We start from the raw sequence: 17632 nt of genomic DNA, 5'->3' as shown, positions 1-17632 counted from the left end.
AAGCGCCGGGCACACGGCTGAGCTCCCGGGGAGGGGGGGGGGGTTTGCGGGGGGAGGGGGGTTTGCGGGGGGAGGAGGGTTTGCGGGGGGAGGGGGGAAGGGGGCGGCCCGGCATTCCTGCTGCAAAGCTCCTTTCCGGAGCAAAGCCCTCAAATCTCATTGTTTTCTGACCCACAAGCAGCGAAATAGGGCACAAGCCCCGCAAAGTGCCTCCAGGTCAGCGCTGCCCTAGGAGGGGTGCGGGGCATCCCGCACCCAGCCAGCGACCCGGAGCGGGGCCGGCGGGTCGGGACCCCCCCTAAGAAGCGGCAGCAAAGCGGAGTCTCCCTTTTCCACCCGGGAAAACCCAGCTCCGGAGCTGCCCCCCCGCTTCCCCCCGGCCACGGTGAGCTCGGGACACGCCCGGGGCTCCCGCGCTGCCCGTTCCCGGTGGCGACCGAAGCTGCAGGACTCACCCGGCACCCACGGCCGGGGACCCGGGCAGGAGGAGGGTGGGAGGCGACCGGGCTCTGCCCGCGCTCGGGGCTAAACCGGGCTCCCGGGGGATAAACGGGCACACAAACCAGCGGGATTAGGAGCCCGGCTGGAAAATCCGGCTAATCAGCCTACGGGGCAGGACACGAACGGCACCGGAGCGGGGTCCGGGGGGGTGGGGGGATGGAGGATTCCCCCGAGGGGTCATTGGGGCTTGGGGAGAGCTGTGCCACCCCCATCCCTGTGGCAGCGGGAGTGAGAGGGACACCCAGGGGAGTCCCTGGGAGGCGGTTGCCAGAGTCGGGGTGACACCGGCCGAACAGGGTGGCAGAGGGGGTCGGGACCCGGACCGGGAGGAGCCTCGGCGGGTGGGGGTGCAGGGGTTCTTTTCGGGACAAAACAAACCCAAAACACCGGGAACCTCCAAAAGCCGCTTCCCACACAGGGACTCGCGTGGGAACCTGCTCGCTCACCCCACGGAGGACAAACAGCCCCGTGGCTGCAACCGGGAGCACGGAAACACCGGGAGGGGTGAGGGCGGGGGGGGGGTGAGGGTGGGAACGGAGCCACGGGGAGACGGACGGGCCCGGGGGGCGATGGGGACAGCTCACGGGGGGACACGGGCAGCCCCGGGGACAGATGATGGGGACAGGCCGGGAGGGGGGAGGGGACATCCTGACGCTCGCGGGGGGGAAGGTGCGGAGCCGCAGCCCGGCCGAGGTCAGCTGCCAGAGGTACGACACAGACACCCCCCCAGCCCCCCCGCCAGCAGCAGCCGCCCCGCAACCCGGGCCCCCCGTTACCTGCTCCCGCCGCGGCCCCTTTAAGAGACCCCGCGGAGCTCCGCGGGGTCTCGCGCTCAGGCCCCGCCCGCTTCGCACCACAAAGTAGCCGCGGGCGTGACGTCACGGGAAGAGCATCTTAAAGGGGCCGACGTGGAGTGGGATGGGACCACCTGTCCCCCCCACGTCGTATCCCCACACCCCCCCCCCCCCACCCCCGACATCCCCCATCCTACCACTGGCATCTCGACCTGGGCTTGGGCAGGGAGACCCCCCACCCTCCATCCCCCATTGCCAAGGGACAGACCCTTCCCCACCGGGGTCCCTGAGCCCCACGGGGGTGCGGCAGCCTCGCGGCTGGGGGTGCTGGGGTGGTGTGGGGGTGCTGGGGTGGTTTGGGGGTGCTGGGTAGTGGCGCTGGCTGCGGGGAGGGTCCCGAAGGCAGAGACGGCTGAGTCACGCAGCGTTGGCGCCAGAGAACCCCGACGGGTCGATACTGCGGGAGATGATGCAGGCAGGGCCCCCCCGGGCAGCGATGCTGAGCTGGTGCAGGCAGGGCCCCCCCGGGAAATGATGCTGAGCTGGTGCAGGCAGGGCCCCCCCCGGTGAATGATGCTGAGCTGGTGCAGGCAGGGCCCCCCTGGGAAGTGATGCTGAGCTGGTGCAGGCAGGGCTCCCCCGGGAAGTGATGCTGAGCTGGTGCAGGCAGGGCCCCCCCGGGAAGTGATGCTGAGCTGGTGCAGGCAGGGCCCCCCCGGGGAGTGAGATGCTGAGCTGCTGCAGGCAGGGCCCCCCCTGGGGGGGCTTTGCTTGCACAGCTCCCTGACAGCCAAGGTTTCACCCCAAAATGTGGGGCATTCCTGGTCAGAGCTCCTGCTCCATGGGGCTGTGAGCCCAGGGCCGCTGCTGGGACACCCTCAGATGTGGGTCCTTGCAGGTCCCTGGGCTGTGCTGGGTGCAAAGCTGCATCCCAGGAGCCACCAGCAGCATCGTCAGGCTGTGGCTGCACCACGTGAACCGCAGTGCCCAGCTCTGCCCCACACCCCAGCGAGGGCAAGAAGGGCTGTGAAGATGCTGAAGGGCCTGGAGCATCTCCCCTGTGAGCAGAGGCTGAATAAGCTGGGGCTGTTCAGTCTTGAGAAGAGAAGACTAAGGGGGGATCTAATTAATGTCTATAAATATCTTAAGCATGGGATGCAGGGGGAATGGGCAGCCCCTTTTCAGTGTCTGTGGGGACAGGACAAGGGGCAATGGGCTCAAGTTGGAGCACAGGGAGTTCCACACCAACCTGGGGAAGAACTTTTCCCCAGTGAGGGTGAGGGAGCCCTGGGACAGGCTGCCCAGGGCGTGTGGAGTCTCCTTCTCTGGAGAGATTCCAGCCCCATCTGGACACCGACCTGTGTGACCTGTCCCAGGGAGCTGCTTTGGCAGGGGGTTGGACCTGATGGGCTCTGGAGGTCCCTTCCCACCCCTGTGATGATTCTGTGATGCGGCAGCACCCGCGTGTGGGGAAGTGAGTGCTGCTAGAAATGACACAGGGCACTGGTAGGGCTGTTCCCTGGCAAAGGGAAGCCCTGAGCCCCAGGGTCAGAGGGGCTGCTGGTGGGCTCCCTGGGGAGCTTTCAGGCCAGCTGTGTCTTTCAGTCCTGGCTCCTTTGGTTTGGGAGCCACTGCTGGACATTTAGCATGTTTGAATGTGAAGGCAAGTAGAGGTGAGAAATGACACAGGGGGCTGGCAGGACTGTTCCCTGGGCTAGGAAAGCCTCAAGTCCAAGTTTAGGAGGGCTGTAGTTTAGGTACCTTGTAATTTCTGAGGCCAGGAACTGGTTTCTGTTGTTTGTGGCTCATCTAGATTTGTTATGCTTTTCAGTCAGAGCATCAAGATTACCTGCTTACAGTGTCCTATTTGCATACAGAGATATCCTTGAGAAGGGTCTTTGGAGGGTCCTTGAGAAGGGTCTTTGGAGGGTCCTTGAGGACAGTCCTTTTGTTTGTCCTTCTGTCTCACCTAGAACATCGTTCCTGGAGAATCCATGTGGTTCATTCATTGTCCCTGGGATCAGGTTATAACCCTGTACTAATTTATGGGGGTTTTTTTGTACAAATCTAAGACATGTAACTTCCTACAACAGCATCTTTACCACATTTAATTAGTTATCTTTCCACAGCCTTCAGGACAATATTTACTCTCTACCTATATCACAGAATATAGATCTGCTCCTCCAGCTGCCTTTAAGTCTTCTACAGGGAGGATCCCCCCCTTCCCCTTTTCCCAGGGGACTGTGGGCAGGGTGGTTGGTGGGTCCTGGGGTATCTGAACCTTGCCCTGGGCAGCTCATTCTCCTGCTGGGGGGTTTCCTGTCTCAATATTCTCAAGTTCATTCAGCAGATGGAGCATCTGAGCTGCCTTGGCTGTTCTGGTTCATGTGTCCAAGAGATGAAGGTTAGGATTAGTGGAGGTTAAGCAGCATGGAAGTACCTACAGATGTCGTTTGGAGTGTGTTTGGGTGGGGTTTTTCATTTCATGTTGACTCTTTGGGGTTTGTAAGACAACTCAATCCCACACAGCTATTGGTGTGTTACTTCCAGGTGTGCAGCAGCATTTCACCAGCATTCCTGACTTTACTGGAGATGGATTCCTAAAGGGTTTGGGTTTGACCAGCTTGGCTTTTTGCACTCTTAAATTGCACCCATCACTTCTGTTATTAGGCCTGATAAGATTATCTAGCTGGGGTTTGGGGGAGCATCTGATCTGCATAGAGACTTTTAGCATTTCCCAATAAAGGTATCAAAGGCACAAACAGCATCTTCAGGGACAGGGAGGGGATTGTCCCTCTCTGCTCTGCCCTCCTGAGGCCCCAGCTGGAGTCCTGTGGCCAGAGCTGGGGCCTCAATACAAGAAAGATGTGGGACTGTTGGAGAGGGGTCAGAGGAGCCACAAAGACGATCAGAGGGCTGGAGAGAGGCTGAGGGAGCTGGGCTGGTTCAGCCTGGAGAAGAGAAGGCTGTGGGGGGACCTCATTGCAGCCTCCCAGTCCCTGGAGGGAGCAGAGAAACAGGAGGGGAATCAGCTTGTTCAAAGGGGACATAATGGCAGGACAAGGGGGATGGAGTGAAGCTGAAGGAGGGAAGGGTGAGATGAGATATCAGGGGAAGTTCTTTCCAGAGAGAGTGGTGAGGGGCTGGAAGGGGCGGCCCAGAGAGGGGGTGGATGCCCCATCCCTGGGGGTGTTCAAGGCCAGGTTGGCTGGGGCCCTGGGCAGCCTTGTGTAGCTCCAGGCCTGGAGGTTGGTGTCCCTGCCTGTGGCAGGGGGTTGGAGCTCTGTGATCCTTGGGGTCCCTCCCAACCCAGCCCAGGCTGGAATTCCCTGATTCCAGGCTACAGGGCAGCTTGCTGGGCTTTGGCAGAGGGTTTGGCAGCGACACCCCCCAGGGTGTGTGTGTCAGGCAGAGCGTGTGGGGGGAGCTCTGCCCATCGCTTCTTACGCTGCACAGCTGGGACCTGAGGCTTGACGTGGCAAGCAGACATCCCGGTCTGCTTTACCCAGGCCACGGGGGTCGGGCGGCATCACCCCCCCCCGCCTCTCCCCCCTCAGCGACGGGTAGGCCGCTCTGCCCGCCTCCCTGCCCGGTTCAAAGATGGCCGCCCCGCCCTCTTCCAAGATGGCGGCGCGACCCCGCGGCGGCCAATGGCCCCCGTGGAGGGCGGGTCGCCATGTGTCCCCCCCTCCCACCTTGGGCCTCCCCTGCTGCATCCCCAGAGGGGCGGGAAGCCCCCCCCGCAGCCCCCCCAGAGCTGGGCGGGCGTCCAGCCTCCAGCCAGGGCCAAACCGCAGCCAGAAGGCGACCAGCACACGGCGCTTGAGGGTATTTTAGGGCAAACCGGCCGTTCCCCAGCCCGGTGTGAGCATCGGGAGCCGCAGCGCCGGGCCCCACACCCCGCCTGGCTCAGAAGGGGCTGAGCCCCAGTCCCCCGGACGCCCCAAGCCCCTCAGACCGGCCCCCGGGGACCAGCCCGGCGGAACCTCCCCCCGGGCCGCTGTGGGTGTACAGGGGGCGGCGGGGGGGGGGGGGCGGAGCTCCTTGACAGACAACAGGGAGAGCCAATGAGAGGCGAGCAGCGTCTGTCTCCGCCAATGAGCGGCGGGGAGGGGCGGGGCTGGTTTCCCGGAAGTGCTGAGCGGCTCGGGGCAGAGGTGCCGGGAGGTGCCGTCGGCTGAGGGACGGCGCAGCCATGTCGGAGCGGAAGGTGTTGAATGTGAGTCGAGGGGGGGTCTGCAGGCCGAGCTGGGCCTGGGGAGGGGTTGTGGGGTGTCTGTGGGGGTCTGCAGGCCGAGCTGGGCCTGAGGAGGGGGTGTGGGGGGTCTGTGGGGGTCTGCAGGCCGAGGTGGGCCTGGGGAGGGGGTGTGGGGGGTCTGTGGGGGTCTGCAGGGCGAGCTGGGCCTGGGGAGGGGGTGTGGGGGGTCTGTGGGGGTCTGCAGGCCGAGGTGGGCCTGGGGAGGGGGTGTGGGGGGTCTGTGGGGGTCTGCAGGCCGAGCTGGGCCTGGGGAGGGGGTGTGGGGGGTCTGTGGGGGTCTGCAGGCCGAGGTGGGCCTGGGGAGGGGGTGTGGGGGGTCTGTGGGGGTCTGCAGGCCGAGGTGGGCCTGGGGAGGGGGTGTGTGGGGTCTGTGGGGGTCTGCAGGCCGAGGTGGGCCTGGGGAGGGGGTGTGGGGGGTCTGTGGGGGTCTGCAGGCCGAGGTGGGCCTGGGGAGGGGGTGTGGGGGGTCTGTGGGGGTCTGCAGGCCGAGCTGGGCCTGGGGAGGGGGTGTGGGGGGTCTGTGGGGGTCTGCAGGCCGAGCTGGGCCTGGGGAGGGGGTGTGGGGTGTCTTTGGAGGTGTTCAGGCCGAGCTGGGCCTGGGGAGGGGGTGTGGGGTGTCTGTGGGTGTCTGCAGGCCGAGCTGGGCCTGGGGAGGGGGTGTGGGGGGTCTGTGGGGGTCTGCAGGCCGAGTTGGGCCTGGGGAGGGGGCGTGGGGGGGTCTGTGGGGGTCTGCAGGCCGAGCTGGGCCTGGGGAGGGGGCGTGGGGGGGTCTGTGGGGGGTCTGCAGGCCGAGCTGGGCCTGGGGAGGGGGCGGGGGGGGGTCTGTGGGGGTCTGCAGGCCGAGCTGGGCCTGGGGAGGGGGTGTGTGGGTGTCTGCAGGCCGAGCTGGGCCTGGGGAGGGTGTGTGGGGGGTCTGTGGGGGTCTGCAGGCAGAGATGGGCCTGGGGAGGGGGTGAGGGGGGGTCTGTGGGGGTCTGCAGGCCGAGCTGGGCCTGGGGAGGGGGTGTGGGGTGTCTGTGGGGGTCTGCAGGCTGAGCTGGGCCTGGGGAGGGGGTGTGGGGTGTCTGTGGGTGTCTGCAGGCCGAGCTGGGCCTGGGGAGGGGGTGTGGGGGGTCTGCAGGCCGAGCTGGGCCTGGGGAGGGGGTGTGGGGGGTCTGCAGGCCGAGCTGGGCCTGGGGAGGGGGTGTGGGGGGTCTGTGGGGGTCTGCAGGCCGAGCTGGGTCTGGGGAGGGTGACCTGATTGCTGAGGTTGGTCCCCAGGCCTGGTCAGTTGGGAGGCCTTGAGCTGGACAGGGGTCCCTGAGGGGACTGGGCAGCTGGGCTGGAGCTCCCTGGGTTGAGGCTCTTGACAGCATTTGGGGAATGGCCTTGGCAGGGGTGGGAGACGCCCTGAATCATGCAGGAGTTTGGGGCCCTATGGCCAAGGCCATAGAGACACACACCCCCACACACAGCCCCCCTGCCAGCCCTCCCAGTGCCTGGCTCTGGTGGGGAGTGGGAGATGGGATGTTTGGCCCTTGAGCCAGTTGAGTGGGGGGCACGCTGGCTGCTGCTGCTGTGTGGAGCTGATCCCTGCGGATGCTGTGGCAGCTGGCAGCCAGCCTGCCATGGCTCCTGCTGCTGCAGGTGAGGCTGGGCCCAGCACACACACACACACACACACACACACCCCTCTTTGTTCTCTCTCTCTAGAAATACTACCCACCAGACTTTGATCCTGCTAAGATCCCAAAGCTCAAACTCCCAAAGGACCGGCAGTATGTGGTGCGGCTCATGGCTCCCTTCAACATGCGGTAAGAGGGGCTGTGCTGGGCACAGGGAATCATGGAATCCCAGCCTGGACTGGCTTGGGAGGGACCCCCAAGGATCACAGAGCTCCAACCCCCCTGCCACAGGCAGGGACACCAACCTCCAGGCCTGGAGCTACACAAGGTTGCCCAGAGCCCCATCCAACCTGGCCTTGAACACCCCCAGGGACGGGGCACCCACCCCCTCTCTGGGCAGCCTGTTCCAGCCCCTCACCACTCTCTCTGGAAAGAACTTTCCCCTTTTCCTTCTCCTTTTCCAGCTGCAAGACCTGTGGGGAGTACATCTACAAAGGGAAGAAGTTCAATGCCCGTAAGGAGACGGTGCAGAACGAGGTGTACCTGGGGCTCCCCATCTTCCGCTTCTACATCAAGTGCACACGCTGCCTGGCAGAGATCACCTTCAAGGTGAAAGTGCTTCTGTGTTTTCTGGGGAGGCTCTGAGGGCTGGGGGTGGGGTATCCCCCCAGCAAAGGTCTGGTCTGAGCCCGTGCAAAAGCCTGTGGGTGATTGTGAGGTGATGTGATGGGAATGAAATTGGGAAGCAGCCCTGGGAGCAGCCATGGGATGGCTGGACAGGAGGATTGTCCCAGTCTAAAACAATGGCTTTGCTGGTTTCATAGAATCATAGAATCCCAGACTGGTCTGGGTTGGAAGGGACCCCAAGGGTCACAGAGCTCCAACCCCCCTGCCACAGGCAGGGACAACAACCTCCAGGCCTGGAGCTACACAAGGTTGCCCAAGGCCCCATCCAACCTGGCCTTGAACACCCTCAGGGATTGGGCACCCACCCACCCTCTCTGGGCAGCCCCTTCCAGCCCCTCACCACTCTCTCTGGAAAGAACTTCCCCCTAACATCTAATCTAACCCTCCCCTCCTTCAGCTTCACTCCATCCCCCTTGTCCTGCCATTATCTCCCCTCTTAAAAAGGTGATTCCCCTCCTGTTTCTCTGCTCCCTTCTTGTTTCTTCCTCAGACAGACCCTGAGAACACCGACTACACCATGGAGCACGGTGCCACTCGCAACTTCCAAGCTGAGAAGCTCTTGGAGGAAGAGGAGAAAAGAATGCAGAAGGAGAGGGAAGAGGAAGAGCTCAACAATCCCATGAAGGTACAGGAATGTGCCCTCCTCTGCAGCAAGCAACCCCCTCCTGCCCTGACTGGCTTTTCCCAGTACAGGTGACTTTGTAGCTGCTGGTTTAGTTCTCTGGGCTCCTGGGGCATTGCTGTGTTCCAGAGAGGCAGGAGCCACTCTCTGCCATCAGGAGGTTTCCTCCTGTGCTGGAACTCTCTACATCTTGCCCCAGTTTTTCCTGTTCTACAAAGACCCCAAAATGAAGATGCTGGTGATGAACCTCTTAGTGCTTCCTGCCCTGTGCTGGCTGGGGAGGTGTGTTGGAGGTTGTCAGTGGGCTCTGCTCATGTCAGCCTGACTTCCCTCTGGTCACCCAGGTCCTGGAGAACCGAACTAAGGACTCCAAGCTGGAGATGGAGGTTCTGGAGAACTTGCAGGAGCTGAAGGAACTCAACCAGCGCCAGGCAAACGTGGACTTTGAGGCGATGCTGAAGCAGTACAAGGAGTATGAGGAGGAGCAGAAGCGCAAGGAGCAAGAGGAGGATGAGCAGGAGATGAAGTGAGTGGGCTGGAGGCATTCACAGGCGTGTGAAACTGGCCACACTGGGCTGTGTCCTGCCCTTCCCTCTGCACCCCAAGGGTGAGAGGGGACCCTGCTTGAGGAGCCTGAGCTCACAGGAGCTGTATGGGTGATCTGTAGCCCTGGGAGGGCTGGGAGGAGATCAGGGGCTGTTTGCCACCTCAAAGTGTTTGTGGAGGTGAGGAGGGGTTTTGGTATCACTGGTGGAGAGATCTGGTGTCCTTGTGTGGAGAGAGATGTCCTGCACCTGCTGAGGCTGCAGATCTGTGTTACCAACCTTTGGGTGCTACTTGAACATGGCTTCTTCAGAAGCACCTGAGAAGGTGGATCCCATGACAGAATCACAGGGCTGGAAAAGACCTTTAAGCTCATCAAGTCCAACCATTCCCATCCTGTGCTAAACCAGATCCCTGAGCACTTCATCTCCCCTCTGTTAAACACATCCAGGGAAGGTGACTCAGCCCCTCCCTGGGCAGCCTGTTCCAGCCCTGACAACTCTGCCAGGGAAGAACTTTTCCCTCCCATCTGCTCTGACCCTGCCCTGGGGCAGCTTGAGCCCATTGCCCCTTGTCCCATCTCCTGTCCCCTGGCTGAAGAGACCATCGCCCACCTCTCTGCACCCTCCTGGCAGGGCAGTGGAGGTGGGGAGAAGGTCTCCCCTCAGCCTCCTCTTCTCCAGGCTCAACACCCCCAGCTCCCTCAGCTGCTCCTCAGAGGATTTGCCCTCCAGCCCCTTCCCCAGCCTGGTTGCCCTTCTCTGGACTCACTCCAGGACCTCAATGTCCTTCTGATGGTGAGGAGCCCAGAACTGGACCCAGCACTCAAGGTGCAGCCTCCCCACGCTGCTCCTGAGTCCCAGCTCCCCTCACAGCACAGGTGTGGTGTGTGCCCAGTGCCTCTTGGTGTGGCAGTGGAACGGCACCAGCTCTGACCCTCCCTGTGTGGCCCCTTCTCCCCGCAGAGCGATGCTGGAACAGGCCCAGAACCGCCGGCTGCTGGTCGACTCCGACTCGGATGAGGAGCCTGGGAAGCCACGGACGAGGCCCGTGGTGAGAATTAAACCCACAGACATCTTGCAGGAGGTGAGTTGGGGCAGAGCCTCTTCCACCCACCTTCTCCCCACCTCCCCTGCCCTGCCAGGAGGGTGCAGAGAGGTGGGCGATGGTCTCTTCAGCCAGGGGACAGGAGATGGGACAAGGGGCAATGGGCTCAAGCTGCCCCAGGGCAGGGGCAGAGCAGATGGGAGGGAAAAGTTCTTCCCTGGCAGAGTTGTCAGGGCTGGAACAGGCTGCCCAGGGAGGGGCTGAGTCACCTTCCCTGGGGGTTTAAAAAAGGGGAGATGAGGTGCTCAGGGATCTGGTTTAGCCCAGGATGGGAATGGTTGGACTCAGTCTTAAAGGTCTTTTCCACCCTTGTGTGACTCTGATCTCTTCCCCTGGCCCAAACCACCGCGCTGGGTTGTGTGTTGTCTCTTCCCTCCCTGCAGTGCCAGAGCCCTCACCCCTGTCACGCCTGAGCAGCTCAGAAAAGCCCGTGTCCCTGTGTGCTGGGCTGAAAGGAGCCAGGGCTGCCCGGGTGATGTTCAGACCGCCTTTGTTGACAAAGGGCTGTGGGGACGCTGCCCCCATCCTCACTCAGGACACGCCTTCCCTTTCAGCTCCAAACCCAGGGGGCTCTCCTTTGCCTTGGCCGTGCTTCAGGCACCATTTCAGCCCTCTCTAACATTCCAGCCGCAGCCTGGGACAGCCTCTCCTTTGCTTTGCTTTTGTCCGTGCTGGAAACACAGGGAACAAAAGGGCTTTCACCCGCAGGGGAGGGATTATCCCCGCAGACAGGACCCGGCACCGCCGCTCCCCGTGTCGATCCGTGTCTGCGGGGACCTCTGGCCGGTTGGATGAATCAAAGCTGCCGCTGCCGTGGCTCTGAACTGGGCTGGGGTTAAGCTGAGCCGTGTTCCCTGGCCCGGCAGTAATCCTCACGCCCCGGGGAGGGGGAGGGAGCTGGATTCGGTGGCTGGACCACCTGCAGGGACGCAGGCTGGGCTGGCAGAGGTGGTGCCGCATGCATCTGGCTCCTGGGCGTCCCCGGGCCAGATTTCACTGTCAGAGGCAGCCAGCGTTTGCCCTGAGCGCTGTTTTGCAGCCGTTTAGCTGCCTATCCCTGTTGTTTGTTTAGCTTGTGCCAGCTGCTGTGGGGGAAGAACCCTCCTTGGCTCCTCTGAGCAGCTTATCCTCCTCTCTCCCGTGCTTTGTGCTGCTGTTTTAACCGCTCTTCTTTCTCCCCCAATCCCTCTGTCTTCCCACCAAAGCACCCTAACACCCCTGCTCTGCTCCACAGGACCCTCAGCCTCAGATTAAGAAGCTGAAGACTGAGAGTTGGGAGAGGAGTGTGGGCAAATTGAACACCAAGGCCCAGTTAGCTGGGCTGGTCACAGCAAGGAAGCAGAAGCCAGGTCCTGCCCTGGCTGACAGGACAGAGAACAAAGGCACAGCAGCCAGCACTGGTAACTGCTCGGGGTGGGGATGGGGTGGCCTGAGCTGGGGCATTGGGGAGGGGTTCTGGCAGCACCCAAGTGGCCTTCAGCTCTGTCTTTGGAGTCTGAAGGCTGTTGGGTCAAATCCTTGTTGTAGGAACAGGTGGGGCCGTGGTGGGGTAAGAACAGGGGGTTGTCCCTGTTTCCTGATGGAGCAGAAGTCCTTTCCCAGCCCTTGGTGGTAAGCCAAGGCCTTGGAGAGAGACAGTCAGGGCCAGAAGCTTCAAAACAGGGTCTCCAGGCGCTGATACGATGCTGGGGAGCGTCACAACAGTGAGATAAGAATGGAAAAGCAAGAGAATTGCTTTGGGTTTGGGGGCTGGTTATAAAACCAGCCATGCTGGTGGAGTTTGGAAGCTGTACAGAAGTGAAAACAAGCAGAAAGGCTCCCCAGCACCTCATCCCTCACTGCCCTGGGAGCCAGAGGACGTGTGGGTTTGGGGAAGGAGCTGGGGAATTGATAGATTCTGGGCTGATTGGTCCTCAGCCTGTGGCTTAGTAAATCCCTCTGCCCTCAGGGTCCCTGAGGAAGGACAGCTCTAGGAGTCACCCCATTTTGGATGCTTTCCCCAGCCACCTGCTCCTGGTGGGGTCTGTTCAGCCAAATTAGGCTGGAGGAGCTGCCCATGCTGCAGCATCCTGCCTGCCACGCTGCCTCTCACAGCTGTCAGTTCCTCTGGCCAAACCCAAGAGCTGGCTCCTTCCTTCCTTCCTCTCCAGTGCCTGAAATCATCTCCCAGGGGGTGTGGGAGCCAGAAGGGAGGGTTGGAGCCCTTGGGCTGACCTCACTGTTGGCACAAAGCCCAAGCAGGAGGCTCCAGCTGTGAGGGAGTGGGGTCTCCTTGCCCACCCAGTTTAACCCTCAGGCTGGGGGCTGGGGCAGTGCTGGGGTTCAGGCTCCAGCTGCCTTGTCTGCAGCCTCAAGCAGCTGGAGCCCTGAGGCTGGTTGGTGTTTCCACGTGGCTGGTTGCACTGGGCCAGCAGGGTTTGGGGGTGCTGGGGATGGCCTTACCTGAGGGTGTGTGTGCTCTCTCCCCTCTCTCTCTCTCTCTCTCTCTGCTCTGCTTCCAGGCTCGTTTCCCACAGCAACGGGCACCACGTCCTCTCTCAGCTTGTTGGGGGCGTATTCGGACAGCGAGGACACTGCCAGTGACTGATGAGCGACCCAGCAGGGACCGTGGGCTGTTCCCCCCTCCCTCCTGACTGATGGCAGCTGCTCCCCAGAGCCCTGCACGGAGCTGGCATGGCAGCCCTCAGGCCCAGTGGGGTTTCCAGACCATCTGGAGCCCCAGCATCTTCACCTGCCCAGCCCAGGGCGTGTGTCCATCCTCCAGCAGTGACGAGGCCCCAGCCACAGACGGGACAGGGATGAATCAGTGGAGTGGGTGGCCTCCTCCTCCTCTTCCTCCTCCTCAGGGGCAAGCCCTGATGCTGTCTTAGGCTGGCTGTGCCCAAACCAGCTTCCAGGCAGCCCCAGAACACGCTATGTCCCAACCCTGCAGCCACAGCAGGGGTGGCTGGGAAGCATGTTTTCTCCATGCTGGTTGTGCCTGCTGCCTGTACCCCCCATGCTGGTTGGGCCTGGGTTGGGGTCTGTGGCTCACTGACCCCACCCCTGCAGCAATTGAGGGACCTCAGGGCCCATCTGCCATCCCAGCCTGTGTCCCTGCCCAGAGCAGGGGGACAGTGGGAGCTCAGCACCCCTCTTCTGCCCCAGGAGGACCCACCACTGCCACTTCTTTGCCCCCACTGTGGGGCTGAGGTCCCACCTTTGGGGGGTGAGCCTGACTTCCCCTCCCCATTGTCCTGTTAGGGGAGGGGGCTCCAGTAGCCCCACGCTGCAGGGGTGGGGCTGCCCTGTCCTCAGCCCCCCCCCAGACTCCCTCTTGCCACCAGCCACAACCTGCAAATAAATGGGATGTGTTGGATCCAGGTGCCTCTTCCTTCTCCGGAGCAATAATTTTAGTACAGGAGCCCTGTGGGGCTGACAGGGGCCACCCCCACCCTGGTGACACCCAGCAGGAGGTCTGTCCCACCCTGGGGTGTCTGTCTGCCCCAACCAGGGCTCAGTCTGGGGCTCTTGCTCTTGTCCTGACCAAACCTCCTCATCAAGGCGCACACCCCCTCCCTAATTAGCTTCTTGCTAATTATCTCATTGTGGAAGCCTCACAATGGCTGGGGGGGGCATTTCTGAGAGCAGTAACACCCCTACCCCTCATCCCAATTAGCAGTTCTCACACGTGTGCTGTAATTAGCCTCTTCAAACATTAATGCTGGGAGCTGCTCTGTGGGGCTGGTGAAGTGGGGGGGCCCCTAGGCCAGTGGGTCCCCCCCCAGTTTCATCCTGCTGCCCCAAATGTGACACCCCCCCAACTCTCCTGCACCCACACAACCCCCCCCAGCATCAGACCAGCATCCCAGGGGAGGGACCTTTGTTCTGGGAAGAGACAATACAAGGAGCCATGTCGGGGCATGGCTGGGGGGGGCAGAGGGCTGGTGTGTGTCCCCCCCCATCTCAGGGTCCCCCAAAACCCGCAGCAGAGGGAGAGTCAGGCCCCCCCTGTGCCCCCTGATGACCTGCACTGTGGGGGGCTCCATGTCCCCCCCAGCTCCCCAAAACCCCCATACTCAGCACCCCCCATCATCTTTCTCCGAGGGCCGGGGGGGGGGGGGGGTCCTGGAGCCGCTGTGCCCCTGGCGGGGGGGGGCTCGGTGCCACCCACCCCCCGCTTCTCCCAGTGATAAACACACGGGGGGGGTGTCCGGGGTTCCCCGCGGGGTCCCGGTGCCCCCGCCCCGCCCGCGTTGTCTCCTCGCTGGTCCCCCCCCCCCCCCACCCCCAGTGCCGGTGCCCCCCGGCGAGGCGGGCGCGGGGTAAGGGGGGGGTTGGGGGGGGGGGCCGGGGGCTCCGGTCCGCGCCGCGCTCGGCGGCGACACAAAGCGGCTCCCGGCGGCGGCGGCGGCGGCGGCGGGGGGGTCCCGGCGCTCCCGCGGTCCCGGTGCCGGGCGGCCCCGCCATGGCCAAGTGGCTCCGGGAGTACCTGGGCCGGGGGACCCGGCGTTCCCCCCCCCGCCCGCCCCAGCCCGACTACAGCGGCGGTGAGCGCCGCCCCACCGGCACCGGCCCCGGTACCGGCCCCGGGAGCGGGGCTCCCCCCGCCGCCGCTGCCCCCGGCTCTGCCCTCCGCGGCCCCGCTGCTTCCCCTCGGCACCGGCTGGTGCGGATCGGGGGTGCGGGGCCGGGGGGAGGCCCTCGCCGCTTGGAGCAGGTAGGAGATGGGGGGTACCGGGGGGGTGGGGGGGGCACCGGGCAGGACCCAGAGGGAAGCGCAGGGCACCGGGGAGGGCGGTGGAGGGACCGGGGAGCTGGGGGGGGGCACCGGGATCACGGGGGAGCGGGAAGCGGGGGGACCGGAGAGGTGTGAGTAGGGCAGCCGGGGGAAAGGGGGGGGTGTCGGGGAACAAGGGCTGAGGGGACCGGGGTGCACGGGGGGGGGTGAGGTGGGGACTGAGAGGGGCTGGGGGAAGGACCGAGGGGATTGGGGACAGGGAACCAAGGGGAGGTCGGGGGGGGGGGCACTGGAGCACCCGGAAAGGGAACTGGGGGGGGGGGGGGCTGGGGAGTCACTGGGAGAAGGGGACAGGGAAGAGGGGTCGGGGGACAAAGGGATTGAGTGGGAGGGAGCGGGGAAGGGGCTGGGGACAGCCATGGTGGGGCCCCGGGGGAGCCTGCAGGGTTCTGGGGTGGTGACCCAAGGCCTGGGGGCCGGGGGGGGTGGGGGGAGCAGTGGGGGTCCCATCCCACCCAGGGCACCCACCTGCAGGGCCCTGGGGAGAGCGAGTACTCGGAGCCCTTCGAGGGGGAGCAGGACCCAGCGCCCGAGGGTGGCTGCGAGGAGGAGCCCAGCGAGGCCACAGGTGGGTGACACCCTGGACACCCCCCCCCCCCCCCCCAGCACCCAGCCCTGCGGGGGTCCCACGGCCACGATGCCTCCCCCCTGTCCCGGTCCTGCTGCATCTCCCAGCCCTGCCCATCCCCAGGGTGCCCACGGCAGGGTGAAGGCCGGCGGGTGAGACCACGGCGGGGTCCCCAACTCTACGACACCCCCTACGAGGAGTGGGAGACGGTAGGGGAGGGTCCAGGGGTGCCCCCCACCCGGGAGAGCCGCCTGCCCCGCGATGACGAGCGCCCGGCCGATGAGTACGACCAGCCTTGGGAGTGGAAGAAGGATCACATCTCACGGGCCTTCGCAGGTGACAGCACCCCGGGGTGCTGGGTGGCACCCTGAGGTGCCCCAGCCCCGTGTCCCCCAGCACCCATGGGTCCCCCACACGAGGGGAGCTGGGGGGGGCAGACAGGGGTGATGGGACACCACAGCAAGGCAGAGGTGGGGACATCGAGGATGTTTCCTTGTGCCCTGGCACCAAGAGCTGGTGCCCCACTCACTGGGTGCCCCCCGGCAGCAGACAAGGGTGCTGGGACCCTGCAGTGGGGTGACACCCCCCCCTTTGTCCCCGCAGTGCAGTTTGAGAGCCCCGAGCGCTCCCCCAGCCTGTCCCGGCAGCTGCCCCGGCCCCCCCGGCCCCCCGCAGGCACCCGGCCCAGCTGCCCCCCCAGCCCCAGGCACGTGGACACCTCGCTGCCCCTGGAGAAGCAGACGTGAGTTGGGGAGGGGGGGAAAGGGGAGGGGGTGTGTCCCCTCCATGGGGTGGCACCAACTGCCCTGTCACACACAGAGGCAGCCCTCTGGGGTGGAGGGTCCCCAAAGATGGGTCCCTGCGGTGTTGGGTGCCCCATGGCATGGGTGGGCGCCCATGGCAGACAGGGCTGTGATGCCATGGGTGGTCCCTTTGGCATGGCTGGGTGCTCGGTGCCATAGTCAGTCTCCATGGTGTCAAAGGTGGCCCCCCTGGCACAGACAAGTCCCTTTGGGGTGCAGAGGGGGTCCCCCGTGCCGCAGAGCGTGCCCCACGGTGCAGACAGGTCCTGGGGTCCCCAAGTGCCGGGTAGCAGGGTGATGCCACATGCTGTGTGCCAGGCTGATGCGGTGTGCCAGGGTGACACATGTCCACGTGCCACCACGCAGGTGGTACCACGGCCCCATTGGGCGGGCGGGCGCCGAGACGCTGCTGGCGCTGTGCCGCGAGGGCAGCTTCCTGGTGCGCGACTGTGAGACCAGCCCCGACGACTACTCGCTCTCACTCAGGTGAGCCTGGGGACAGCGGGGCGGTGGGGACACAGGTACAGCCCTGGGGACACCCCAGGCATTGGTGGTGGTGGTGGTGGGGGGTATCACCTGAGTGGGAGGGGTGCTGGGGCAGAGGGTCTGTGCTGTGAGCACGGTGTTTGGGAGGGTGGGCGGCGGTGCCCCCCGTGCCTCAGTTTCCCCTCCCCGCCCGCAGGAGCAGCCATGGCTTCGTGCACGTGAAGCTGACGCGGACCCGGGAGCAGCACTTCACGCTCGGCCGCGCCGGCGCCGCCTTCCCCTCGGTGCCCGACGCCGTGCGGCACTACACGGCGCGAGCGCTGCCCGTCCGCGGCGCCCGCCACCTCTCCCTGCTCTACCCCGTGGCTGCGCAGCCCCTGTGACTGGGGAAACCCCTCCCCCTAAAAGCTGTGAAACACACACCCCCCCACCCCCCAACCCCCCAGTCCTGCTGCAAAAGGACCCCCCCATTAAAAGCCAACTGTGCGCTCTGCGACGCGTGGGCGTGGTGACGCTCTGGTCCCTCTTGGGGTGGACTCTATGGTGCCTGGGGGGGAGGGATCTGGTCCCTCTTGGGGTGGACTCTATGGTGCCTGGGGGGGAGGGATCTGGTCCCTCTTGGGGTGGACTCTATGGTGCCTGGGGGGGAGGGATCTGGTCCTTCTTGGGGTGCACTCTATGGTGCCTGGGGGGGAGGGATCTGGTCCCTCTTGGGGTGGACTCTATGGTGCCCTGGGAGGGGGGGAGGGATGGTGACCCCACCTGGGGTCCTGCCCTTCCGCTCACTCCCACCACCCCTCCAGGAGCGTGGGGATGGGGGGAAGGGGGTGTCTGGATGCACCTCCCCTCCCAGCCCCCATTCAACTTGGCTTTGGGGCC

At 64.3% G+C, this 17632-nt stretch overlaps 2 protein-coding genes across 2 annotated transcripts; both read left to right on the top strand.

Moving 5' to 3' along the window:
- The first annotated feature begins 5468 nt into the window (after positions 1 to 5468).
- On the top strand, positions 5469 to 13467 carry YJU2 (YJU2 splicing factor homolog). Its single transcript, XM_084276244.1, has 8 exons — positions 5469 to 5514; positions 7246 to 7346; positions 7622 to 7766; positions 8335 to 8469; positions 8811 to 8992; positions 9975 to 10095; positions 11351 to 11516; positions 12618 to 13467. The coding sequence occupies exons 1-8, from the start codon at positions 5491 to 5493 to the stop codon at positions 12701 to 12703; spliced, it is 960 nt and encodes a 319-aa protein (XP_084132370.1). The 5' UTR covers positions 5469 to 5490; the 3' UTR covers positions 12704 to 13467.
- Positions 13468 to 14563: 1096 nt separating this feature from the next.
- Positions 14564 to 17136, top strand: SHD (Src homology 2 domain containing transforming protein D; the record flags this gene model as incomplete). The annotated part of the gene is made up of 6 exons (XM_084276423.1): positions 14564 to 14815; positions 15368 to 15464; positions 15588 to 15800; positions 16068 to 16206; positions 16634 to 16753; positions 16950 to 17136. 6 exons carry the CDS (start codon positions 14564 to 14566, stop codon positions 17134 to 17136), a joined length of 1008 nt encoding a protein of 335 aa, XP_084132549.1.
- Positions 17137 to 17632: the final 496 nt, after the last annotated feature.

This window comes from Gallinula chloropus, assembly GCF_964237585.1.
Source record: "Gallinula chloropus genome assembly, chromosome: 28".
Classification (NCBI taxonomy): domain Eukaryota; kingdom Metazoa; phylum Chordata; class Aves; order Gruiformes; family Rallidae; genus Gallinula; species Gallinula chloropus.
Note: the sequence above shows the minus strand (reverse complement) of the source record. Positions and strands in the feature narration are given on the sequence as shown.